Consider the following 27,025-nt stretch of genomic DNA (forward strand, 5'->3'; position numbering starts at 1 on the left):
TTCCTCTTTGATGACTCTTGACTTGTGTCAGGTTGACACATAAAACCAGACAGTACAATGCCCAACCACCTATCATGAGGAAAATGCAAATTGAAGGCAAGGTGAAGTTTCCCTTGACATGTTAGGGTGGCTATTATCCAGAGAAGAGAAAATAACAGGTGTTGGCTAGGGTTTGTGGACACCAGAACCTTGGAACAGTGTTCATAGGGAGGTAAAAATGATGTGACTTCGGTGTAAACAAACAGCAGGAAGTTTTCTCAAATTCTTCATTTTCTTAGAAGCCAAATTGCCTATGGTCCATCAGAGTTGGAACAAAGGCAGGGACACTGTGGAGGCACAAAGCTGTCCCTGTTAAGGGGACCAGAAGCAGAAGGAGCTAAAGAGGAAGGAAGTGTTCCTTGGGGGTCCATTACCTTTGAGACACTTCCTTTGTGCAGGCCCTGCCTCCCAAAGCAAATAGCATCACCAAGGGTCTATGGCAGTGGGACAGAGTGGTGGGGTGGTGAGCCACATTTCATATTCAAGCTATAACACTCACAGGGGCAAGTTCCCTGGCTGAGAATCCCTGTTCTGTATGTATTAGCATTTCTCAGGCGTGGGTGTGGATCTGAATCACATGAAGAGAGAGGGGGGAGGGGAGGAGGGAGAGAGAGAAAGAGAAGTGGGAGAGGGGTTTGTCAAATAAAAGCAACTAGTCCTCTCTCTGGAGTCTCTGTTGGGTCCTTCCGGGTGGGTCTGGAAGGTACACATTTTAGTGAAGTCCTAGGTGGTGCTGAAGCTGTCTGGGGTCTTTGCATGATGGCCATTCCAATGGCACCACTGACGTTTCCAGAATCCAGAAATACTGAGATGAGGACAGAAAGCAGACTCTTAGTGACAGAGCTCAGTTTAGCAATCAGGATGCTATAAGAAATGAGAAGGCAGCTGTGAAGATCGTGGTTTAGGGATCAGTTGAAGATTCCATTTTTACATTTGTTCTAAATTTACTGATCCCACCCCAGTGCAAATAATATGATGCGGCGGGGGGGGGGGTGAGGAAGAGGAAATGACCTTGGAAAGTAATGCATCTTCATTTACGATGTAGCCACAGTCCATCGGTTCTTGCTCAGAGTGTTCCCAGGTACTCCTGTTAAATGGTCTGTGATGCACTTTATATAAATTTCCAGGGACTGTGTGCAGGGCTATACAATGCTTCACTTACTGCCACCCAATTTTGAATACCTTGACCGAGTATTTGGGGACTGGAATAGCAGAAAATCGCTGGGATGATCGAGGCACACATTTCTGCAGACTGGAGGACAAGAAATCGCCATAACATGAGCGTGACTGGATGGCTTATATTTAATCTTCTGGGTTTACAAGACATGATGGAATTCTGCAGGGGCATTTTAAAAGTCATTGCTTTCTAGCTTCCATCAGAGCCCACCCTGCACGCCCGGTGCTAACACTTAATTATAGCCAAGAGAATCTGAGAAATGCAGTGGTCCCCCCCCACTCCCCCCAGCAAACGTCAAGTAAAATCAATAGCCCTGTGCTGGCAACAGGATGATGCTGTTCCCTTCATCTCCTCTGCTCATCTGCAATTGCTTTTATTACTGCAGTTCATTTAATGAGACCAGAGCGTTTGGAGCCAGATGGTGACATTAGTTCAATCTGGAAGACTCTAATGGAATTGAGTTCAAACCAGGTTAAAAGTAATGGAATTACAAATTCCAGTGGTCATTGTCTCATGGTATTACGCTCTGGGTACTTGTTATACACCAGAAGTTAGCGCCAGCTTCAAATGAAAGACCTGAAATACAGTTGAGTGAGACGCCGCATGCTTCATTACGCTCCGTATCACAAACATGGCCATTGTGGTTTCTGAACCACGGCCTCTGTACCAGAGGTGGCAGGCAGAGCTAAGCAGACAGGCAAAATCGCTCTGCGGGGGTGCAGTCTCTAGGAAGGGGGGACTCTGGCATTGAGCGATGGAGGGTGCGGGATGTTGAGAACCTAGGAAAGGAATAGATACACAACCACTTTAAAGTCACCATTTTGTTGAGTCCACAATTATGTCCCCTCCCCCAAAGAACAAAACGCAAAGAGAGAAGATAAACATCATACAGGGAGACCCAAGCCTCTCTGAATGTCTCCTGCTGTGGGCTAAAGTCCCTCGGAGAGGTCCAAACTTCAAAAGTGGCCCCAGCCTGGAATTTTTCCACAGGAAAGGTCAGCAGTAAATATTGACACCGGAATCAATCATCTCTACTGAGGTTCCAGATTGCTCCAGCCAGCCAGGGCAGCTAGGTCTCAGGTGACAAGGATAGGACAGCCGCCCTCAGAAAGAGCTGCCATCCAGAAGCCTGGAGAGAGGCCGTCTCCCTGACTCTGGGTCGCCGTCCTCAGTGTGGAGCACGCAATGCTGAAGACGCTGGCTTTGTTGGTGCTGGGCATGCGCTACTGGTGCGCCTCAGGTAAAGGACACATGCCACCGCTGGCCACCTGCGCTAGGTGATCACAGCCCTCTCCGGGCCTCATCTCCTCTCACTGTGGCCCGTGTGCTTGCTGTCTAGGTTTCCCGGTGTACGACTACGACCCTTCCTCTCTGCAGGAAGCTCTCAGTGCCTCCGTGGCAAAGGTGAACTCGCAGTCCCTGAGTCCTTACCTGTTTCGGGCGACCCGGAGCTCCTTGAAGAGAGTAAGTGAACGGAGACACCTCCCTGAGCCTTTTTGACCACCCCTGTCTTGTCGTCACCTACTTTGTTGAGTAGATTATTTCTATTTTTCTGTGAACAATGATCATAATCTGTTCTCTTCCATGCTGGCTTTCTGGACTGAGAAGAGATTTAATTACGTTTTTTTTTTTTTTTTTGTCCCGAGGTTGTCAAAGCTTCCTGGGACATCTGATTCTTCCCTCTGAGTTTTACCTCTGACCTCGGCTTTTCTCTGTGTGTGTCCTGGTTTGGGGTGAAGATCCCAGAAGTCCTCGTGATGCTGTTTGATTGGGAGGTGCTGCCCAGTGAGAAAGGGCCTCTCTCAGCATTGTGCTGTCAGTGTTTACAGGAAAGAAACGCTGGCTTCTGAGTCCACGAAACCCACCCACTCTGGTGGACTTGCTAGTGCTGTTTCCCGATCACCTAGAGAACTTGGGAAAGTGGCATTATCTCGGGCTTGCTGTGACTCACTGTGGCCAAAGTGAGGGGGAAGTGGAACAGGATCATAGAGAGGCCTTCCTCCTTCCTGCTCCCTGAGGAGTCTCTGTCTTCTTATTGGATTAACAGGGCTAACAGGAAGGTAGGGACAGACATGAAGAAGAAATAGAACTGACAAGCTCATGGAGACAAGAGTAGAGCCATGTGGACAGGTGGCCAGCAGCCACTACCTCCACACAGAGGCCACATGGCCACCCCTACTGGCTGCTCCCTTCTCCACCCTATTCTAGGCTACCACCTCTTACACTCAGCTACTCCTCTCACACTCAGCTGCTCCTCTCACACTCAGCAGCACCTCTGCTCCTCGACAGCGTACACACCTCATTCTCCCGGCTCGCCTGCATGTAGAACACGTCCCTTTGGTCCCCTTTTGCAGACACTGGTTCCAAGTTTTCTTTCTCCCAAATGCAAAGCAAATTCCCTGTTTTGGTTGCCTTTTCTAGCTGGATAACTGGGTTGTGACGGTGAAGACTGAGTTAGAGCGAGCTTGCCAGCCCCACCCAGCACCTGACTGTCAGGGTTCACACTAGTACTAGTAGGGAGGCACTTGGAGGAGGGTGTAGGCAGCTGCTAGCCAAAGGCCAAGCAGCTTTTAGAAGAAAGCCTCATCAGAATGATGCTGCCTCTTCCTCCCACCCTGCTTATGCCAGCACCCAGGCCACATTCCGCTGGCACCAAATGCAATCTTCTTAGAATGTGGTAGAACCCACAGCTCCTTGCCAACCTTGCAGATCCACAGTTTAAATCATTTTTAATTTAGCTATAGCTCACTACAGAACCAAACAGTTCATTAAATAGGAGCACAAGGACAGATTCAGCAAGAAGTAACCTGGGACACTGTGGACAGGTAACCAGTGAGACACGGCTGACTCAGCATGACCTGACGGGTGGCCATCTTGGCATAGTCACATGGGCCTGACCCCAGGCACATGGACCTAAAGATAAGCCACTCACAGATGTGATCCTAGCCATGTGACACTTGCTGTCTCTGTGTCACCCACCCCATGCCTGCCTATTCCTGAGCCACCTTTGCTCTTCCCCATCATTTGAGTCCCCATGGTCTTTACTTGAGCTCTGCATTCCACAATGTCACCGGAAACCACTGCAAAGTTACGGAACAGAGATGGCCTTTACGCTACATCCCGGCATTCTGTTCCTCCTTTGTGTGAGACAGACTCCCTCACTAGCTGGGATGGCCTTTTGTCTCTGCAACCCCTTACAACCCCACCAGGGAAAAAAGATACTGGACAGAAGGAACAGCGAGGCGGTAAAGTGTGGAGGGCTTCTTTTTGGCCACTTGCGGTCAAAGGAGAGGAGAGATGATTAGCATAAAGACGGTGTTTGCAATCTGAAGAGAAGCAGAATATAAGAGTCTGGAACTCTAGCCCTCTAGCCTGATCATGGGAAGAATTAAGAACTGAGTCCAAGAGAGAATGTATAAGGTCTGGTCAATGGCTGTGGGCAACAGAAATTACTGTGGGTGGAAAAAAGTGTGGGTTGGTGTTTCATTCAGTAATGGCTTCCCATGACCGACAAGACCATGATTTGTCTGACACTCCCCCATCTCTCCAACATTGCAGTAAATAGCTCTCTCTCCTCACACTGCTCTGATGACACAGGCCAGACTTTGTCTTGGGACACTGGGCTCTGCTCTTTTCCTCAGACAATAAGCCCTCATCCTCTGAGTCTCTGTTTACATTTTTCCTCTTCTGGAAGGTTCCACTGAGTCTTTTATAGCTCAGACACTTCCTCCCTTCTCTCCCATCTCCTCGTGCTTGCTGCCATTCTTCAGCACAAACTACCCGAATGGTCTTCCTTCATTTTCTTACAAGCATCTACAGGAAAGTACCCACTCTGGAATCACAGCTGCCTGATGTCTTTTCTGCTCTGTCTTGGGTGCCCAGTACACAGGGAAAGGCTTGGTATATCCTCAGACCACCCAGGTTTTTTCAGAAAGTTTGAAAGGTTTCTCAGGATGCCACCCTTGGTGGAAAGAATTAGAAAATGATGTAGATTCAATCATAGGCCAACATGTTTAACCAGGAGATGGCTTATAGCTCGTTTTCTTGTTGGTAGACATGTGTGATGCCTTTATTTAGAAAATGTCACTACAGGTCCATGCTGTCCATTCTTGCTGTTTTGTGGGACTGAACTTGCAAAGACTAAGATCATGGCTCCTGGGAGAGATTCAGAGTGAGGTTCCCAAGAGTCTTGGGGCACAATACTTTCATTGACACATTCAATATATAGCCTTGAATTTATGAGTTCTTCCTTATTGGTACCTAATATAATAGATGTTGTAGACTCATTACCAGTGAACTCACTGCCCATAGACCTGGGATTTCCCCCCTCCAAAGAACTCTTATTGAATGCATGTATTTTCTACATAAGGCACAACACAGTCTCTTACTCTTGATGCCAGGGAGCTTCTAGCACTACCCTGAGGACCAAGATAATCCAAAGACAGTGCAACAATACCCATCACAAGTTTCCCAACAGAATGTGAGCCACCATGTTCTGTGCACAAGCTGTAACAAGATGGCAGGACCCCTTGCCTCCTCCTTCCCTTTACTTGAGGACATACACATTGGGTGACTCAAAGTCATCACTAGTTTAGGAGCTACAGAATAATATTTGGTGACTAGGTGAGCTCACAAGTCCAGACTCTGAGTACCAAGAAGGAACTGTCAGTGTCAGCATTGGCATGAAGGCACACATTCTGTCCCTCCTTCCCGCTGCCTTCCTCCCTTTCTCCCTTCCTCTCTCCCTTCCATTTACTGTTATTTTAGGACAAGATCTCTCTCGATGGGCCAGGCTGGCCTCAAGCTGGGAGCTTCCCGGCTCAGCCTTCTGAGTGCTGGGGTTGGAGGTGTGCCCACCACATATGCTTCTTTGGTTCCACCATGTTCAGGGTTGCATGGCTTTTCTCTATGGGTTTCAGTCTGAGTGCACACAACTGCACATATGCCAAGATGACACATAGCTTTCCCAGTGAGTAGGTGACCCTGTCTACGGTTTCTCATTGGGCAGGAAAAACAAATCGTATCTACTACCATGAAGCTCAGAAAATCTTGTATCTGATGAGAATCCATGCTTTGCTTTTGTGAAGGTCAACGTCCTGGATGAAGACACATTGGTCATGAACTTAGAGTTCAGTGTTCAGGAAACTACGTGCCTGAGAGACTCTGGTGACTCCTCCTCCTGTGCCTTCCAAAGGGGCTACTCTGCGGTAAGTGCCCCAGAAAGAAATGCAAGGAGGACCTCACTACTTCCATGACCATGAGCGGATCAGGAGTCACCACAGGAGCTTGGTCATTGCCTGTCTGCCATTCGGGCACACACTGGACCACCACGACATGTCCTGGCATGGGCTGTGCTCTGGGACTGAGGGAGTGAGATCTTGGGCTGTGGAATCTACAGTCTTTGGAGATAGTGGTCAGCTCTTTAACCCTTACTGTCTGTGCCAGTGGCCTATTCTTTAAAGTACAGACAAAATCCCCATTAAGCAGCATGAGTCTCATGAGGTTAGATGGTTTGTATCAGGCATAGTGAGTGCAAAGAGGCAGAAAGTCCACGGTGTGTCTCTTCTCCATTCAGGTCACATGATGCATTCATTCCCTGTGACCAGACTAGTCAGCTATAGTGTGACGAGACCCTCTCTGATCAGAATGAAGCTATCAGTTCAGAGCCAAAATGGTTTCAGCCAAATCAATGGCTTTCTGAGGACTCATTACAGAGGGAATAATTTTGTTATTTTTCTCATGAAATTTCAAAGGGGTTCTGTTTTGCAGAGGATGTCACATGCACATACTTCTAACCAAATCTTAGGGCCAAATGATTTTTCCATATGTGTGTGTGTGTGTGTGTGTGTGTGTGCGTGTGTGTGTGCCATGTAGTCAAATATATGACATCTTTACCACTTGTTTCTGTTAAAGCAAGAATGGCTTCCAGACAGCCTTTTGTGATCACAAGGAAAGGCAGCCTTTTCTCGGAGACTGGAATTAAGCGCATGGAGACACTTAAACAATTCCTCGTTTTTGTTGTTGTTTGGTTCTGCAGTGTGTTCACTTTGGAAAACTGACCCACCTCTGTGAATCCCTCCCTTCTGCCTTGTTTGGCAAGCCCTGCAGTTTATTTTCTAGAGCCTAACCTCTCCCACAGGGTGCTGAAGAAGCAACTCATGTCTCTGTTTTTTTCCAGCCAACAGCTGCTTGCAGGAGCACTGTGCAGATGTCCAAGGGACAAGTGAAGGATGTTTGGGCTCATTGCCGCTGGGCGTCCTCATCTGAGTCCAACAGCAGTGAGGAGGTATGATGGGGCCCTGTCTCCTTCCAGCTGCGCCTAGGGGTGGTCTGTGAAAGCTGAGCCATTTGATAAGACAACAGGAACACCATTCAGACACTGGTAGACAGAATTCTGCTCACACAGCTGGATTCCCCCTGAACAGCTACAGGCTCATTTTCCATAAGCTTTACTTCCTTCCACTGCCTCCCCCAACCCCAGCCCCTGAAAACACAAAACACAGCAACAGAGCTCTCACATCGATGGGAATAAGAAATAGTTCATTTTGGAGCTAAATCTGAGTGACCGTGGCCTGCAAGCGTAGATTCCTATTGCCCCACATGCTATGTCCCAGTGTGATAGCTTGCTATTAATTTCATGTTTTCATAGGAACAAAGCAACATGTAAAAAATCAAGGCATTTTCAAATGTGTTTGCAGAAATTTCATATAGGTGGATAACAGCAAAGAGGGGAACTGCTGTAGGCCATAGAAGTATCTGAGGTTATTTTTTAGCTTTGAGGTTGTTGGGAGCTAGGGATCTGTACATACCCAAATGGATTTGACTTGGTGACCACAGGATGTTCAGTTACACAGTGGTGGGCCGTAAAGGACTATCTGGGGCTGAGATACCCCAGGTAAGTTGATCCAAGGCTGAGACCTCCTAGCTCTCCACAATCACCGTATTTTAACCAGTCTGTCCCTGTGCCAATCATGATTAACAAGTGCTGCTGCGATTTTCAACCTGTGGGTCATGACCCCACGCACAGGGGTCATATAAGACCATCAGAAAAAACGTAAATATTTACATTGTGATCCATAACAGTAGCAAATTACAGTTATGAAGTAGCAACAAAAGCAATTTTATGGCTAGGGGGTCACCACAACATGAAGAACTGTATTAAAGGATTGCAGCATTAGGAAGGTTGGGAACCACTGCTCTTGGGGAACGGGACTGATAAAACCAATCTCTGTCTGTCTGTCTATCCTCCCTTCTCTGTCTCTGTCTCTCCCTCCCTCCCTTTAATCCAATCTCTGTCTCTCTGTCTCTGTCTCTCTGTTTCTGTCTCTCTCTGTCTCTCTCTCTCTGTCTTTCTGTCTCTCTCTGTCTCTGTCTCTCTCTGTTTCTCTGTCTCTGTTCAAAACTATTTGTTAGATATGCACCCTAGGTCAGGATACTTGACCTTCATTTAACCTCCCTGATCTTCAACGTCTTCATCTGTTAAATACTGAATAATGAGGACACTCACTATTAACAGAATTTTTAGGGCAAAGGCCTGGGCTCCAGTCCCAACAGGCTCGGAGCAACCCATTCCAATAAGCCAGCTAAAGAAATAGTGAAAAACAGAAAGAGATTTATTTAATGGGGCCACATTGAGAAGAGCAATAGGCGAAAGGGTCCAGTGACTGCCGCCCCCCCCCCAAGTCCATCTTTTGAGTCTAGACATGAGTCTTAGAGAAAAAAATGGGGCAGGAGGTTAGAGGTATGCATTAGTAAACAATTCTTATCCTTGAGTCCCCATCATTATTTCAGCCCCAATCTGTCCTACATTCTGGTTAATAGATTGATAATCTATTAATCACTGTCTTTAACCAAAGGAACCAACCTAGTTCCTATACAGGATGACTTCTGCTCCAGCATAATTTCCCTAGGGAGTCAGGGTGGGATGGGGGGTCCTTCAAAGTTTTGATCCTCCTGGAATCGAAGGTGACCTCGTTTAGGATATTGATTTATTGTTGAGCCTTCAGCCATGAAAGGGAATGAGTTAGGTCAGATAACCACATCTGGAGTGACTGGCGTGCTGTTCTATAGTGTAAGCAAGTGACGCACAGGAGAAGGGGCCTTGGAGTCAGTCTTTCTTCTTGCTTTTAGTTACCCTATGGGCCCAAATGAGGCCTGAGTGGATGTGAAATATCAGCTCCAGGGTCTTATGTCTAACAGATGCCGAGTCAGCAGCTGAAGCCTTCTTGCTCCCGATCGCCTTAGAGATATGTGCTAGTTACTTTACTGGTTGCTGAGACAAAAATAAGGGCGTGGGGGGGTGATGGTGTTCATCTGGGCTCACAGTTTGAAAGCACAGCCCATCATGGCAGCAAGGACAGCTTTAACTGTGGCAGCAGAAGCATGTGGCACTGGTCACACAGTGTCTGAAGTCAGGAGAGAGAGAGAGAGAGAGAGAGAGAGCACTTAGCTGGCCTTTTCCTTTTCCTCTTTTTACCAGCCTGGAACTCCAGACTATGGGACCGTCCCACTTGCATTTAGAGCAGGTCTTCTCTTACTTAAACCTCTTCATAGACTCCCCAGGAGGTGTGTCTCCTAGGTAATTCCTAATTCTGTTAACAACCAACATTGGCCATGACAAAGTGGTTTGCAATATTACTATGAAATCAATGCTCTTCATCTGTGACCTGGTGTTGCCCTTCTTCCCTGACTGCTTTCCACTTCAACTTCAACTCCCGAGGCTGAGGAATATTTGTCTTCATCTGCCTCACTTATAATTGATACCAGATAGGTGCTCAGTAAATACTTGTTAAAAGAACACAAGAGCCGGGCATGGTGGTGCACGCCTTTAATCCCAGCGCTCGGGAGGCAGAGGCAGGTGGATTTCTGACTTTGAGGCCAGCCTGGTCTACAAAGTGAGTTCCAGGACAGCCAGGGCTATACAGAGAAACCCTGTCTTGTAAAACGAACAAACAAAAAAACTCAAAACAAAACAAAACAAAAAAGAACACAAGAATGCTGGGGAAGAAATGGTAAGGAATACAGCACAAAAGACCCCTCTAGATTCCAGTGGTGAGATTAACATCACAGTTACATCATTTGGTCATTCATAGTGGGATAATATTTTTGACAGGTGTTTACATCTTTTCCACTGTTATACAGCTGTATGGAATAACTTTATCCATGTCTTCTATTTTCATTCAATTTTCCAAGAGAGAAAATTATACTAAAAGTGTATAAAACTCCAACTTCAAGAACTGCACGTGGGCATTAATGTTGTCCACGGAGTTGGCACAGCCGCTCTTGGCTGTTTCATCGTGAAGTGTATTTTAGGGTTAGAGAGTCATAAAACCAATGACCAGAGACCTCGGGGTCACATGGGGATATCTTCCCAGTGCAGAGAAGAGAAACATTGTTGACTGATCTCAGTCACACTGCCGACTTCTGAGAGCCAACCTCCCAGGCAATCTCTGAGCTTTCCCGGGAGCTGTAGCTTGAATGTTTTCTTTTGATGCTAAATACCAAGGGTCCCTTTACTGGACAGTCTGAGTTAAACCTTCTGACATACCTGGGACATATGTTCCAGCTAATTCAGAAATGACCAGGATCAGAGGAGGCTAAGGTTGTATGCCTCTCCTACAGAGTCATTTTATTACTTATTTTTTTACATCTTTTTTCTATGTATACTGTGCTTATTATTTTTGTGTGCTGCTAGGGATGGCATGCAGGGGAATTTTGTTAACTGTGATTTTCTGGTGTATGTGGAGGCTAGTAGGGAACTTTAGAATGTTGGGGCCAACCACGCTCAGTTCTATTTGACGCTGGGGATTGGGACCCAGGGTTTCGTGCCTGCTGGGCATGTGTCCTACTGACCAAGCTACATTCCAGCCCCATCTTTTTCCTACTCACATCCTTGGTACTTAGGAGGCAAAGGGAACATTCATCTCTAGCTGATGTCAGAGGAATCTTCAGTCATTGCTCTCTTTGGCCTGGCTAAAGCCATGTGCCTCTCCCACAGATACCATTTCGCTTTTTATTTTTACGTATATTTTCGATATATACTGTGATTATTATTTTTGTGTGGTGTTGGGGATAAGAGGCAGGGCTTCCTAAACAAACTATGTGCTCTGCCACCAAGCTACATCCTTAGCCCCTGATGTAAAGTTTTTTTTTCTTTCATTTTTAAGCAATGCCACTAAGCTACAATTCCCATGTCACACGATCTGTACATCTGCACAGTTCATAGGGTTGGGGTATGTTTGCATGCTGGTGGTCAAGTTGCTTCCACTATTGATATTCAGACACATTCATCATGTGGAGAGGAGGCTCCCGAGATGAACCCTTCCCTACGCTACATTCTCCCACCCCTGGCAAATACAGATCCGATCTCTGCATCCACAGTGTCTTCCCTCCTGGTCATTTCACATAAAGAGCCCCATATAGCATGTGCCCATTTGTGACTTGCTCGTGTCGCTTAGCCAGATGTTTTGCAGGCTCATGCATAAACATGCTTGTGTGTAATATAGAAAAGGGTATAAATGAGCCTCATTCCTTTTCATTGTGAAATAATTTCCCATTGTGTGGATATGCTATATGTGATTTATCCATGCACTAGCTAGTCGACATGTGAGATGTTTATACGTATTGGCTATTATCAATAGTGATGCTGGGAGTCTTTGTGCCACATGTTTCTGGGGATACATAGTTTTAATCCTGTTGGGAATGGAGATACTGAGTGTGCCCCCTCTATCCCTTCTCCCAACTTCCTTTCTCCCTCCCTCCCCCTCCTTTCCCCCTCCCTCCCTCCCTCCCTCCCTTCCTTCCTTCCTTGCTCCGGTCCCTTCTTTTCTTTGTGTGTGTGTGTGGGGGGGGGGGACAAAGTCTCATTTTATAGTCCAGGCTAGTCTTGAACTCACGGCTTCCCCGTCTCAATCCCTAGACTGCTTGGATTCAGGCCTGTACCACTGCACCTGTTTTCCATGTGTTATCATCCCTTTAAACTATTTTAATTAATTAATTAGTTTGTCTATTTATTTTATGTGAATTGGTATTTTCACTACATGTGTGTCTGTGTGCAACATGTGTGCCTGGTGCCTGAGGAAGCCAGGCTGTAGTTCCAGATGGTTTTAAGCTGCCATGTGGATGCTGGGAACGGAACCTGGGTCCTCTGGAGGAGCAGCAGTGCTCTTAACCACTGGGCCACCTCTCCAGCCTCTTTCTGTCCTACCGTGTTTTCTTGAATATACACATTAGATGCCACCGAGTGTTACCCGTATTTCTCTGAATGCGTTAAATATCTGAGCCCCCTATGTAGTGCTTACAGATTTCTCCTTCATCCTAATGCTTAAACTTCTTTAGATGATGTTTGGGGACATGGGACGATCCCACAGACGAAGAAATGATTATCTACTTGGTAAGTTGATTTCTGTTACCGTAATATTATTTGCTTTTCCTTCATACCACTTCCTAACACAGTTCTCTGGGAGCCATTTAACGCTAGCTATGTCTAGTTTTTCTACAGATAGCCTTTGAACAACTAAAGTTATTACAAAAAAAGCAAACACCTGACTTCACCTTTACTCCCCTCTTATCTCACTGGGTAGTAACTCGACCCTTCTCTTACATATTTCTACAGAGTTCTACATATAGGCTCGCACTCAGTGGTCCCACGTCTGCAGGTCGGGAGGGTCAGAGTCAGTTTCCCCTTGTTTCTATCACTGGGATAAAATATCACAACCAAAAGCAGCTTGGGAGGAAAGGGCTTATTTGGCTTACGTATCTCATCTTCAGTCTGTCATGAAGGGAGCTCAAGGTAGGAACCTGAAGGCAGGAACTGAAGCAGAGGCCATGGAGGGGTGCTGCCTACTGGATTGCTCTCCATAGCTTCCTCAGCCTGCTTTCTAACACAGCCCAAGACCACCTACCCAGAAATAGCAGCACCCACAGTAGCCTGAGCCCTCCCACATCCATCATCAACTGAGAAAATGTCCCACAGACTTGTTTAGGGGTATTTAGTCAGCCAAGGTTCTCTCTTGTCAGGTGACTTAACTTATGTCAAGTTGACAAAAAAAAAAAAAAAAAAACAAAGCAAAACAAACAAACAAAAACCCAACCAGCATGCGCACTGAGAGAGCCTCGTACTTACGCTTGTTCTCCGTTCATGCACCATCCAAGTTGTAGGCACTAGTGTGTGGTTGTGTGCCTGATCAGGGCAGACTCAGCCGTCTCCAGCCATGTGACTGGCATGCAAGTCACAGTCTCTCATGGTGTCTCTGTTGGGTGGGAAAAGAATCTTCATTCCCCCTCCCTGTACCATGTTTAGCTGTAAATGCCATCCGTGTGCTACCATTTGGAAGCTATTTTTAAAAATGTTTCTGCTGAGTTTTCCTATCGGTGTTAATGTCAGTAAACCTCTCTACTGTCCTACGCTGCTCCTCTGTTTAAGGAGGATATCCACTGCGTCAGGTCTGTAGTTGTGGGGTCCTCTGAAATGGGTGGAGGGGTCTGGCCTGATGAGTGTTAATGTGTTACAGGTTTTCTTTCTGATGAATCCAGAAGTGAACAATTCCGTGACCGGTCGCTTGGTAAGTGGTCTGTTTCCTTCCGTGAGATGCCACTAGAGACTTTGCTGAGCAGCAGGGACCACACTGAAGCCATTGCATAGGGGACAGACCCTGAATTAGGAAATCATTTCAACAAACAAGAGCGTGAATGCGTGTACTTGCTTTGTAAATCAGGAAAAGGTAACTTGGAGGCCCTTGCTCTCAGAAGTTATCAGAAATCAAATGTTAAGTCAGCCCAGGAAGTCACCACTTGGCTTTTCTTCTTGTCCCACCTTGGACAGTTTCTTGGCAACACTTCTCAGTAAATGAAAGAGACTGGGACTTTAGTCCCTTCCCTGTAAGGTCAGTTTCCTCATTCAGCCTCCTGGGTGGCTCTGCACACTCTGTGTTCTCCGCTTTTACCCAGAGGAGTTGAATATGGGAAACACTTGGTGTAAATTGGCAAATACAGAGCTTATACTCACACTCACTGCCTATTAAGGTTTCCTCCTTTGGCCCTCACTTTCAGGGCTGTGGCCGCACTGTCTTCTCCCCCGACTCCCTGCAGGCTTCTGTTAGATAGTTCTCTCTACTTCTACAGATCCTTTTCCATTCAATGGTCCTAAGATCTCTCCAGGCAGGCAAGGGCAGTCTTCTGCGTAAGAAGGCCCTGTACCTGTATAGATTCACTCCCTCAGCCCTGTCTGAGCTGTAGGGTCCAGTGAGTGTCGATGTGCGCCTGGAAGAGTCAGGGTGGACCTTGTTGTCCCCATCCATGTAACTAGGACAGGGATCAGGACTTTGAACCTATCTGTCTTCCACACCTGTGCATTCTCTACACTGCTTTACAGCATTGTGAAATCCACCCTGTGTCCAGAGCCCTGCCACAATAATAACACTTATACTCACACATTAGGGAGCTCTGGGTCCCAGCTTCATGTTGATCCTGTGTGACAGGAATTAAACCTGAAACTTAAGTTTTAAAACCCCTCTCCAACACACACACACACACACACACACACACACACACTCACTCACTCACACAAGGCTTGTCTTTTTGGGAGAACACACAGCTGGCATAGCCATCACTGCTGCTGGCATGTTCTTTGGGACAATTCTTTCAGAACTGTCTTCAGGATCCACAGCCTATTCCTCGAATGTCTGTCACAGTAGTAACTGTTGTATCTTGGATTTTGATTCTGGAAATGGTCAAAAACAGGAATTAAATTGACAGTTTAGATTAATAACCTACATGAGGGCTTTACTCCCAATTGCTACATACCAACACATCCCCAGATTCAGCATCTTTGACAGCAAACTGTGACTATCTTGTAGTTTCTGGGGTTAAGGACACAGGAGCAGGTGAGCTGGGTCTCTGTCCCACCATATGAAGTGGTGGGAAGGCAGCTGATTGGTACTTTCAGCTGATGTTGATTGGGGGCAGAGTGTTGGTATTCAAACTCCTGACTTGGTTGTTGGAAGGTTTCAGGTCCCCATAGGCTTTGTACTGAAAATTAGTTTTTTACTAAATGGGTATCTTGACAGGGATGTGTGAGTGTCTTTAAAACATGTCAGATTTCCCTAGTGGTGAGAGACCGGAAGAGAGAGACAGAGACTCAGAGGCAGAAAGAGACCCAGAGACAGAAAGAGACAGAGACATAGTTAGAAGGAAATACACACACATGCACACGCACACATATGCACATAGAGAGACAGAGACAGACAAGGAAAAAAAATGCGCACAGAAACTGAAAGAGACAGAGACATAGTTAAAAGGAGAGAGAGACAGGGGAACAGAGAGAATACAGTACAGATGTAAATTCATGTGATTAGCACTCTTGTGTGTGTCAGAAGGCATCTCTAAGCCACCACTTAGCCACACTGGGGGACTTGGAGCATCATTAATGCAGATGTACAGCTGTCTCTGAGATGCCTCTGAACATGATCATTTAATTTAATTCCACAAATGCGTGTGACAAGCATGGGGCAGTTTCCACAGATGCCTGAAAGAGAAATGTGACAGTTCCCACCCTCGAGGGCTTGCAGCTGAGAGTGTGACATGGGCTGCAGAGTGAGAAGTCAGCTCTGGGTGCCACTGTGACATGAGAGGGCCGGAGGCTTGTTGAGGAAGGCAGGAGATGGTAACTTGGGTGTTCTGTGGGCAGCGAGGGCTCAGGTTGCGTTTGCCTTGGTCTCATCCATTTATGCCTGACAGAGTCTGCTTCTCCCTTCCATCCTTAGAGATCATGAGGAGGGGACAGCCCCCTGCCCATAGAAGGTTCCTGAATCTCCATCGCAGAGCAAGAGTAAATTCTGGCTTCGAGTGACATCCTGGAGGTAAGGGACAACATGTATGACTGTTTAGAAGCAGAAGGGTCTTAGAGTGAGTGCCGTGGAATCCTTCCCAGGCCCTTCAGTGCCCACTCCATCTTATATTACTTCCTACCTCCTCCAGGCGCTGTGTCCCCATCTTTCCCCCCATGGCATCTGCTGCTACTGATATGATCAAGTTTCTCCACTTTCCAAACCACAAAGAGAGTACGCCCTGGGCTCCCCAGGCTCTCTACCCCAGTTACCCTCCCTCCACCCTTCCCAGGAAGCTCTGTAACATCTTTCATGGAATCCTCTTTGACTTCTCTTTGTCATTTCAACACTGGTGGCCACTTATACTCCCTCAGCCCAGTTCTTTCTCCCCTCTATGGATTACTCTGTCATCGCTTCCTTTTCCTTGATCATCATTGTCATTGATGTGTAGCCTATCTTCAAATGGGTCACACTCTCCCATGATCTGGGTCCTTATGTCAACTGTCTGCTAGGGTCATTGGCTGTGGCTGGACTGTGAGATCTGGAAATCCTGCTGGCTTCCTTTCTTGGTTGATGCCATTGCTACCAACTTCATTTTCTCAACTTAGAGATCGGGGGAGCATCAGTGAACCTCCTCTGTCCTTCCTCGTCTCCTGGCATCTGTGGAGTGCGGGATTGTTTGTTGTATTGACAGATTTATCTAATATCAGCCTGCCGTTTCCTTCCCTCGATACTAATGGACTGAATGCATTCTGGCCTTGGGGCATTCATCCCACACTGCCTGCCTCGTCTGCTGTCCTTGTGTTTATCCTGGAAAGATGAGGAGACCTTGATCCTCCACTGGTGCCCTCTGATGTTGACTTGGCTTGTGGGCTAAACCAGAGCTGTGCAAAATGCAGACACTGGGCAAAACAGAGCAATGGGTTGTACACTCTTCCCCCAGTGCTTTGGGGGAATGGTAGGTAGACTGAGCCCTGATCTACTAAGCTGCCACCCAGTATGGCGGAGTCTCACCACTATACACACTCTCCGGTACCAGGATGAGAGAATGCAGAATAAGTATTCTGAAAACTCCAAAGGGACTCCACGAGGGAGACACTTAAAAGGAAACTTAAGATACAAGTGCAGGAGCCGGAGTGAGGGCTTAGCAGGTAAGAGGACTTGTTGCTCTCCCAGAGGACCTGGGTTTGATTCCCAGGACCCACATGGGTCCACAGAACTCCCAGCCATGTGTAACTTCAGTTCCAGGGGACCTAGCACCCTCTTCTGACCTCCATGGGCACCAAGCACACGTGATACACATACACACATGCAGACATTCATAAATAGAATGAATACATCTTAGCCATTTTAAATTATATTTAAAATGAAGTTACAGGTGTGGGTTCTGGGCACCGATGTTTGCAGCACACACACACTACTAGTGAAGCCTCAGCATCCATGTACTTTACACTTTTAAAGAAACCATTTGTTTATTTTATGTGTATGAGTGTTTGCCTCTGTGCATATGTGGGCACCCTGTGCATGCCTGGGGCCCTCAATGCTGGGAACTGAACTTGAACTTTGGTCTTCTGCAAGAGCCACAAGTGCTTTTAACCACTGAGCCCTGTCTACAGCTCTTTGCATGCATTAGGGTGTAAACAACACTGCATGCTTTCAGACGCCATCTGAGCGCCCCAGCATAGCTCACAACAGCCTTACTGCTTCAACTCTGTGCACACCTCTAGCTTTGTCCTTCCCATACCCACTCTGCCCCTGCGCTCCCAATGATGCCTAGGTTCAGTTCCCAGCACTTGAATGGTAATTTACAGCCATCTATAACTCCAGTTCCAGGGGATCCAGTACCCTCTTCTGGTCTCTGAGGGCACCAGACACACACGTGGTGCACATACACACATGCAATCAAACACTCACGGCCTGTTGAAAGCAGATCCAGGGAGCTTCCTGTCACCTTCATCCAGGGGCCCTGCTTTCAGTCCATGACACAGGGCACATCTCTGCTCAGTGCGTTTCTTTTGAGCTGGGATCTTTCACTTTGGGTTTTTTGAGAGATGTTTCCCAGAAAGGCAGCTAAGCATGGCATAATTAATTTTAACAACTTACAATTTGAAAGAAGTCAGCTGACATTTTATTAAAATGGAGAGGAAAAAAATCCACTGTGGATGAAAGATGCAAGTGGCAGATCTTTTTAATCTAAAAATCAAAACCAACCTCTTGCTGAGATCAAGAAACTCATCATTTTGAAGAAAGAAACTCATTGTAGTCTTTACACACATGCAAAAACTTGCCCTTTGTCCTGTCGGGCATCTGGAGAGGGGAGGGGTTTGAGGACAGAATTTTCAAGTGATGAGCATGCTTTGCTTATTAATGATATGATTCCATCGAGTATGCATGGGTGTGTGTGTTGCAATAGAGTGGGATCATCTAACATCTGTGGAGACACGAATCACCCAAAACACATGTCTTCAAATGCAGCACAGCCTGGACACCAAGTGCAGCAGCCTCGGCCTGTTCATCGATTGTCACTAGTGTCCCAGTTTCATCTCTGGCCTCATGTGACCTTTAGCAGGGCAGGTTTTGAAACAGCCCACTGTGTTGCCTAGAGTCAGAAAACAAGGCTAGTAATGACCATACTCTGGTTCTACTGAGGAGGCAGCCCCAGTGTGATCCGGGCTCAGCTGATCTGCATCACTGCCTCTGACAGAAATGCAGCCCTGAGAGCGAGGTTCAGCACCTGCAAGGCTAATTGGGATGTATTTGGTTGGTTGGTTTGGTTTTTTTATTTGTTTACTTTTCTTCCCATTGGGCCATGGACTCTTTGCAGATGTCTTACCTGGTTATCCTTATTGTTTTAGTTCGATGACTAGTGAAGATATCCCGAATGTTTATATAAAGTTACTTATAAAAATATCCCCCATTGATTTCAATAAATAATCAGGATAGGATGAGTGGATGGTTGGCCTTAGTTAGCTTGCTATTCTAAAAATGTGAATCCCATTTTCTCTGTTTTATCATGAGCCTGCCTTAGTCCCTGGATTAAAATAGAAACTGAGCAAGTGTGTCTATAATCTAATAAATACCATTCCAGTTTTCTCTAAGGTTGCCAGGAATGATTTAATACTAGAGTAGAGAGAAAAATCTAGTACTTATTAAAAGAGCCATGATTGTTAGTGGGATTCTAAAATACATAGTTTGGAAAACCAGGGTCCAGTCCCTGTGTTGAAAAGGGTCTGCTTCTTAATCTTTGTAGTTAGGACAGCTCTGTCTCGGCAACTGTGGACCGGCTGGAAGAATCTGAGCTGGGGTGTTTTCCTTTATGCTGCTCTGTGGCTGGCATTGGGATTGTTAGCTTGTGCCTAAGAGCAGTGTCAGAGGCAGGTCTGATCGTGGTTTTGGCCCATAAGCCAATGACAAAAAGATGAGTGCCCCGATTTTTCCACATATTCCTTCAGCCACTGTTGATCAAATAAGAGAGAGGTCTGCACCCAGAGAGAGCATGACTCACAAGTATGCTTATTGCCTTCACATCCACTGCCTTGTGTCAATCACATCACATTGTATCATATCATATACAAAACAATAAGTATTGTATCACACATTGCCATATCATATCATATCATAGCATATTATATCATACCCTACCATACTGTATCACATCACATCACATCACATCATATCATATCATATATCATATACCTGCCATACCATATCATATCATACCATACCACATCATATCATACCATACCACATCATATCATACCATGCTATATCATATCATACCATGCCATATCACATCATATCACATCACACCATATCATATCACATCATATCATATCATATCATATCATATCATATCATATCATCTGTTTCTTAGAGAAGGGAAGCAAGGAGGTCAGAGAGGCCCTGATCATAGAGGTAGTATTGGAATTTGGATTTATCTTTTTATGCCTGCTTCCTACGCATCTGTTTTCTTCTTGTGATACATCTGTATATGAAACTTCAATGCTTGAAATACATTTGCCATGTGCTAAGTGGCACTATATGTATTCTTGCCAAGTAGCCACAACTCTGTAAGTGTGAGCTGTGTACTTACCACCACTAACCAGGCGGGGGCACTGTTCCCTAACACCTGAGGCACCTTGGCCTCTGGGGAGTGATTTCATTGTTCAGGTTTCAGACTAACTGGTGAGAATTTCTTGTTATGATCTCCAGAACCTGCTTACCTACAGAAGGAGCCAGACTCCACAAAAAGAGGGGGGAAAATCCCCACTGGGACCCCAGAGGCAAAACCTGACCACACCTCACTCTCTACTTTCCCCTGGCTCTCATTCCTGCCTGTTCTGCATCTCTTACCAATTCTCTACCATGTACAGTGACTTCCCAGGATTTGCAGTGCTTATGCTTTGATGTGCTTGCCTGGGGTCAACCCGACCTATCCTTCCAGAGTGAACTTAGTAAGCAACAGCATGCCACCCACTTCCACTGATTATTCCACTTAAGCTTAAACCGAAGCTCCACTCGTCTCCCTCATGGCTGGGACTAGCACGCCACAGACATCAGTTCAGGCCTCCTTCTTTCCTTGCTCCTCTCCATGTTCTTGGGTCCTCTTCCTTTCTAGCTGAATGTGTCCCAACTCTTCCTGGCAGTTCTTGTTGCCCTCAAAGGCTCAGTCACTGAGTCCCCTTAACACAAGTTCCAGGGGGAACTACTAACCTGAAGGATGAAGAATGCAGTCTGAGCTCCCGAGAACTATGGCATATGGACAGCGCCCCCCCCCCACTAGTGTGGTCCCTGTCTGCACCCCTTATCGACATCCTGCCTTCCTCTGCCTCTGCCTCATATGGATGTCTCACACACTGCGCAATCCCCACTAGACTCTGGGTCTCACCTTCATCCCCAGATCCAGTTCACCTGAGTGCACCTCACTCTGCACTGCCCTTTTCAGGAGCTGATTCCCTTTTGCCTCTGTAGTCAGGCATCTGGAACCTCATTTATAGTGCCGTAGTAGGGCGACATCCATCTTCTTCACTGGCTTATGACTTTAAATATTTGGGAATGTCAATATTGTGTCTTTTTTTTCTAACCCTCAATAAATGTTCCATACACTCTTGCTTACTGCATGGATAGGTTTGTGAAAATTTGGTCTCTAGCTCTATCTCCTCAGATTGTCACTGGCCAGCCACTGCTTTGATTGGCCCCTCTGTCTCATTCACAGACTGATGCCTGGCTAGAGCCTCTGCAAGGAGTTTCTCTTGTCTTCCCTGCTTTGAGACATGAGTTCCTTTTCTGTGGCTGTGTCTCTGTCCCCTGATCAGGCCACTCATCTACCTGTGGTGTCTCTCATCCTGTCTTTGGTCCAAAGCAGGCTGCTCAATGTGTAGCGTTTAGATCACTTTCTAAGCAGTAGCGAAGAATCTCAGGCTGGGCCTCCTGCACAGGGATGCTAATGCACACCGTGGTGACCTAACCTGCCCTTCCTTCTCTCTTGAATAGACTTCATGAAAGAATGAGAAGCAGACGCTGAAATGAAGAAAGACATGGAGAATGGTGTCTTTTCCCTTTTTATAAGCTCCACTCTGCAATAAAGATCTTTCCCTTCCCTTACTGCTCTCTCATTGTCTGGTTTGGAATAGAGCATCACTAAGTATCCAATTTCAGATTAGAGCATCACTAAGTATCCAATTTCTGATGAGAAACTGATGTTAGGAGGCAAGAGGAGGCTGTTAGGGATGGAGGCTCACAAAGTAACTATGTTTTGAATGTTTTCAGCCAATGGACAATAGATGTTAACTTCTTGTTAAAAGCAAGCAGGCTCAAGCAGCCTGTTGTCTTTGTAAGTTATCACGGTGACTTTTAGGGCAGGAATACTCTCTCATATGATACAGACAGCATGGTACATAACACCATTTTCTCCTTAAGACCCAGAGAATGGGTGAGATGGCACACATCCATGCAGTGGGATGTGACTGACCACACAGTAGCCCGGGTCATCAGGTGGAGCAAACGCTGACACAATAGCACAAGCTGCTAATAACAGAGAAAGATCTTTGGTGGGAGAACAGGTTACTTTGTATTTAGCGTCCTGTGTTTCTGCACACATAGAACTGCTCCAAGAATAAAGTTAATGGACTGCGGAGAAGGCTCAGTGGGTGAGATTGGCCAATGCCCGTGGGAACCTGAGTTTGAATCCCTAGGTCCCATCTATTTAAATAAATAAATAAGTAAGTAAACAAAACAAACCAAGGCTAGGTGTGGCCACATATGCCTATAGAGCTTTGGGTTAGGTGAGCGATGCTTCTCAAGGAAATAAGGCAGGGAGTGAGGGAGCAGGACGCCTGGTATCTTTCCCTGCCATCTGCACGCTTATGGTTCTTAGCTAAGAAAAAATTGGTCCTGTGGTAAAGAGTAAGATGCATTGCAATCAACTACTGTCCCTATAGGTGCACCCATACTACTGCTTTCCTTTGGATTTCTTAGTCTTTTTTTTTTTTTTCCAAGACAGGGTTTCTCTGTGTAGCCCTGGCTGCCCTGGAACTCACTCTGTAGACCAGGCTGGCCTAGAACTCAGAAATCAGCCTGCCTCTGCCTCCCAAGTGCTGGGATTAAAGGCGTGCGACACCACTGCCCGGCAGATTTCTTAGTCTGATAAATCAGCTATAGAATGAAATATCCTCCAACGTGGGCATTCCCAACAAATCCCCCAAGGGAATAGGACTCATCCCCAAATCTGCCTCCTTTGGACACCATTTGTGTTTGAGTGTGAGTCGTGTGTGTGTGTGTGTGTGTGTGTGTGTGCGCGTGCGCGCGTATAAAACCATGAGATGGCATCCGTTCTACCATTAAGAGTTTAGCACGCTGTCACAGCAGTGCTTGTTGGTGATCCTTAAGAAACTGAAACAGGAGAACTATAAGTTGGAGACCAGCTTCAGCTTCGTGGTGAGACCTACTCTCACAGATGGAGTTGCTTGTGCCAGCCCCTGAAAACAACGGAGAGTCAAGATGCTATAAAGAATGCTTGTATGTACAGCTACCTGGCACTGACTGAATGCGATTCAGGCTTGACTCCCGCTTGTATCCTGTCATTGTACTCGTTTCAGACACAGACACATTGTACTGAAGACTGAAGAATTACAACAAGGTGTTGGGGGATGGCACTGGTCTGGAGGAGATGAAAATATTCTAAAGATACATGTTTAGATCATAAACCCTCTTCTGCCTTCACAGTTAAATCCAATCACCCCTCTACCTCAGTAAACTCCCACACTCTGGGACCACCAGAGACCTTACGTAAACATCTCTGCAGGGCAGCTGTGATTTCCCTCATGGTCAAAAGAGGCTAAAAGCTACACACAATTTAGTTATGGATCTACATAATTATGTAAGTTCCCAGTCCTTGAATTTACTGCACGTTTCTTCCACGTTCCTCTGAAGAAGACAGCAGTAAACACACATAGGTGTGAAATGGGTGGTCCTTGCTCCACAGTTGTCATTGGTACTGGAGCAAGCTGGAGGCGGGTGTGAACTGTCATTGTGAGCCTGTCTGTGCCTTGGGAGAGTGAGAGCCAGCACCGGCACTGAGCGTGCCTAAATGCACAGCAGTGTATCCCAGGCCTTCTTAAAGGGTAGCTTTTCTGCAAGCATTCACCGGCAAGCTAAAATATCGACACAGTTGGTGGAGAAAGTGGGTTCGCCAGCTGCTGCCATCAATGGAGACATTAGGAAGATGGACTGAGCTGGTGAGATTCATAGACTCCGAACCCCCAGCCAAAGTTGTTTGCAAGAGCGAAGTGATCACAGCCCTTCAGAATGATGTGAGGTATTTTCGATTAAACAAGCCAACCCCTTAGGTGTTCTCAGGGGTGGGGCTGAGGAATGCGGTCAGTGCTAGGTAGGTCTCTCTCTCTCTCTCTCTCTCTCTCTCTCTCTCTCTCTCGGCTCTCACCTCAGTGGTAACCACAGAGCAAGACAAACAGTGACAACCCTTGCTACAAGAATGTCATTGTATTACCAAAAGGCTTCCAGCAGAAAAAATTCTGGCTTCTCTCCAGAGGCAGGTGTGTGGGAGTCACCTGCCAGAAGTGATCTTCTCCCCCTTCCCACCCCCCTCCCCCCCTCCCCGGAATCAGCAGTCACATCAAGCATGGCACTGTTGCCTTCTATAGAGGTCCTGGGAATCTGCACACTTCCCTGTAGGTAGTGTTTACTCTCGTGTCATTTCACGTCTGGGGATGAAAAGTTGCTCAGAGGTTAACGCTTTCCTCATGTTCCATCCCTGGAATGTCTCAAGATGGCCTGGCCTGTTGACAACATGGCATGCACCATATTGTCCCTCTGTCACCTGGGTCCCTCCTGTGGGAAAGAGCTGGCTGATTGGTTCCCATCCATGTGAGGGCTTCCTCGGCTTGGATGTCGGTCAAGGTCTTCCTTGAGTTTGGAGGGAACGTCTTCAGACTCTCTGTCCTGTAAGGTTTTTGTGTCCAGACTGGCAATAAAATATGGGATTCTGATCATGCATCTTACAGTTCTGCACACATCTTACAATGGTGGGTCTCATTTCTTTGGTGGTTACAGTCTGGCTGTTGATCACTAGAGAGAATTCGTGGAAGAGAAATGTCAATGTCTTGAGGTGAGAATTACTCCTTGCTGCTGAGGAGCCCAGTTCTAGACCAAACTCTTCAGGGTGAAGCTACAGTTAAATCTGACTAGACTGATTGATTCTGAGTTTTCAAGACTAATTCTGTCTTCTCTCTCCTCTTCTGCTCTCCCCTCCCCTTCCCTTCTTCCTCCGGTTTTCCCAACATGCTTGTTACATTAGATGCCTGAGAAGAGGGAGGAGAATCTGAGTGAGGACGTGGAGTTTCTAGACACTGAGCAGCGCCCACTGACCTTTGAAGTCTAAGCACAGCCTGCAAGAGGCACTGTGTGGTCAAGGGCCCCCAGCTGGGGTTGCTATAGTAACAGCAGCCGCCACCAGTCCAAGTAGCACATGATCTCTTGTTGTAGTGCATCCCAGGGGCTTACAGAATGACTTAGGAATAGGAAAGAACCAGAAATACCTTATTCTGTCTGGGCTGCTATAAGCAGATACCACAGAGTGAGCAGCTTAAGCCACAGAAATGTAGTTTTTGTGGCTCTGTGTCTGGGAAGTCCACGATCTGGCTACCATTAATTTGGTTCCTGGTGAGAGCTCGGGGCGCACAGATGACCACACACAGTGAAGGGCAAGCCCTGGTTCCACTTCTTATAAGGACACCAGTCTGAGCCTCATGACCTCATTTAAACTTGTCTTCCAAATACCATCATATGAGGAATTAGGAATCAACTTGCCCATGGGAGGAACACAAACATTCATTTCAAAACAGACAACATGGGGCTAGAGAGTTGGCTCGGTGGCTAAGAGCACTGGCTCTCTTCCAGAAGACTCAGGTTCAACCCCCAGCACCTGCTGATAGTTCACAACCTTCTGTAACTCCAGTTGCAGTGGACCAGATGCCCTCTTTTGGCCTCTGTGACACAAGGCACATTGTGGTGCACAGCTATATCTATGGGCAAAACACCTACACACATAATCTAAAAATAAAACAGAACAACAACCAACAAACAAAAAAACAGCAACAACAACAACTAAAATATGCCCTCATGAGACACTGGATTAAGCAGACCCCAGCAGCCTTGAGAGCAGAGTCACCACCCTCCTCTGCCCCATGCTATCTCATCCCCATGATAAAAAGAATAAGCCAGTTACATGTCTGGATTCTCAGTGGCTACAGTCTTCCCCACTGTTAGCTCACTCTGCACAGGCATCTGCACAGAGCGGTAGGACAGTAAGAGATGCCAACGAGTGGGGAGCCCTGGATTTCTCAATGCACACACTTGAGAGGTGCACAATCGCCATAAGCTCACACCTGTCCTAGCCCCTCCTCCTGGCTCCACGTCAGGCACCTTCCACACCACCCCCCCGAGAGTGGCCCTAAGGGCTGACTTTCCCCTGCTCAGCTGAGGTCTGTTTTTTTTTTTTCTCTGCCCTGTGCCCTCGTGGCATGGGATGTGGTGTGGAGTCCTGAGGTCCGTTGGGTTTCCAGGCTTTGCTCTTTGACAGTGTTGTCCTCTAGTGAGTCAACTCCAGCAAAACAGCAGACAGGTATTTCTGTTCTCTTAAGTCAGTGGTAAGGGAGCCAGGCTTTCTCCTCACCGTTGTGCTCTGTCTGTTACGCTGTTCTACCTCACGCTCCCACTCACTGCTGCAGTAGCATCTGCGTGTGGCCATCCCAGCATGGGTGATGGTTAGCTCTGCAGCCAGTCGTTTTCTCGCTGACAGGCCCTGGCTGGCCAGGAGGAAGTGTCTTGTTTAAGAGCTTTCATTTTTCTGGTTCAGCTTGTAGGGGTCTTAGGAAACCCTGCCCTGTCCTTAAAAACAATGAAAAGCTAACCAGACCCCAAATCGACAACACCCTTTAGATTTGTGTCAGAACTGGATACAGGACAAATAGATGCCTCCCAAATTGGAGAGACAGACAGATACAGAGAATCCCAGTTTAACAAGATAGAAATCCAGGAAGAAACCATTTTTAGGTAGAAAAACCTGAAGTATCATTATCAAATTTCCAGAGGCTTGAAGTAGTCAAGTCTGAGAGTCAAGAACTCCCTGGGGACCCATTATAGACACAGGCACAGTGTTAAATACCTTCCTGTAGACCTGTTACAGGATATCCACAGTGAGCACACTTCAACTCTACAAATGCTAATGCCTCACTAACAACAGAATTTATAAAGTATACTAAAAGATAGCAGAGAGACACCGAGACACAGACAGACAGACAGACAGACAGACAGACAGACAGACAGACAGACAGACAGAAATACACACACACACACACACACACATACCTGCACATGCACACACACACAGAAATGCAGACACCCAGACACAAACACACACACCTCTGCACACACACTCAGATAAATACACCCAGACACACACACA

The 27,025-nt window shown here is 46.7% G+C and overlaps 1 protein-coding gene across 1 annotated transcript; it reads left to right on the forward strand.

Moving 5' to 3' along the window:
• The first annotated feature begins 2,205 nt into the window (after window positions 1-2,205).
• Spp2 (secreted phosphoprotein 2) lies at window positions 2,206-21,641 on the forward strand. Its single transcript, XM_021199162.2, has 8 exons — window positions 2,206-2,456; window positions 2,556-2,680; window positions 6,304-6,423; window positions 7,395-7,502; window positions 12,554-12,608; window positions 13,729-13,779; window positions 15,979-16,074; window positions 21,535-21,641. Exons 1-7 carry the CDS (start codon window positions 2,402-2,404, stop codon window positions 16,062-16,064), a joined length of 600 nt encoding a protein of 199 aa, XP_021054821.1. The 5' UTR covers window positions 2,206-2,401; the 3' UTR covers window positions 16,065-16,074; window positions 21,535-21,641.
• The last annotated feature ends 5,384 nt before the right edge of the window (window positions 21,642-27,025 follow it).

This window comes from Mus pahari, chromosome 5 (genome assembly GCF_900095145.1).
Source record: "Mus pahari chromosome 5, PAHARI_EIJ_v1.1, whole genome shotgun sequence".
Classification (NCBI taxonomy): Eukaryota; Metazoa; Chordata; class Mammalia; order Rodentia; family Muridae; genus Mus; species Mus pahari.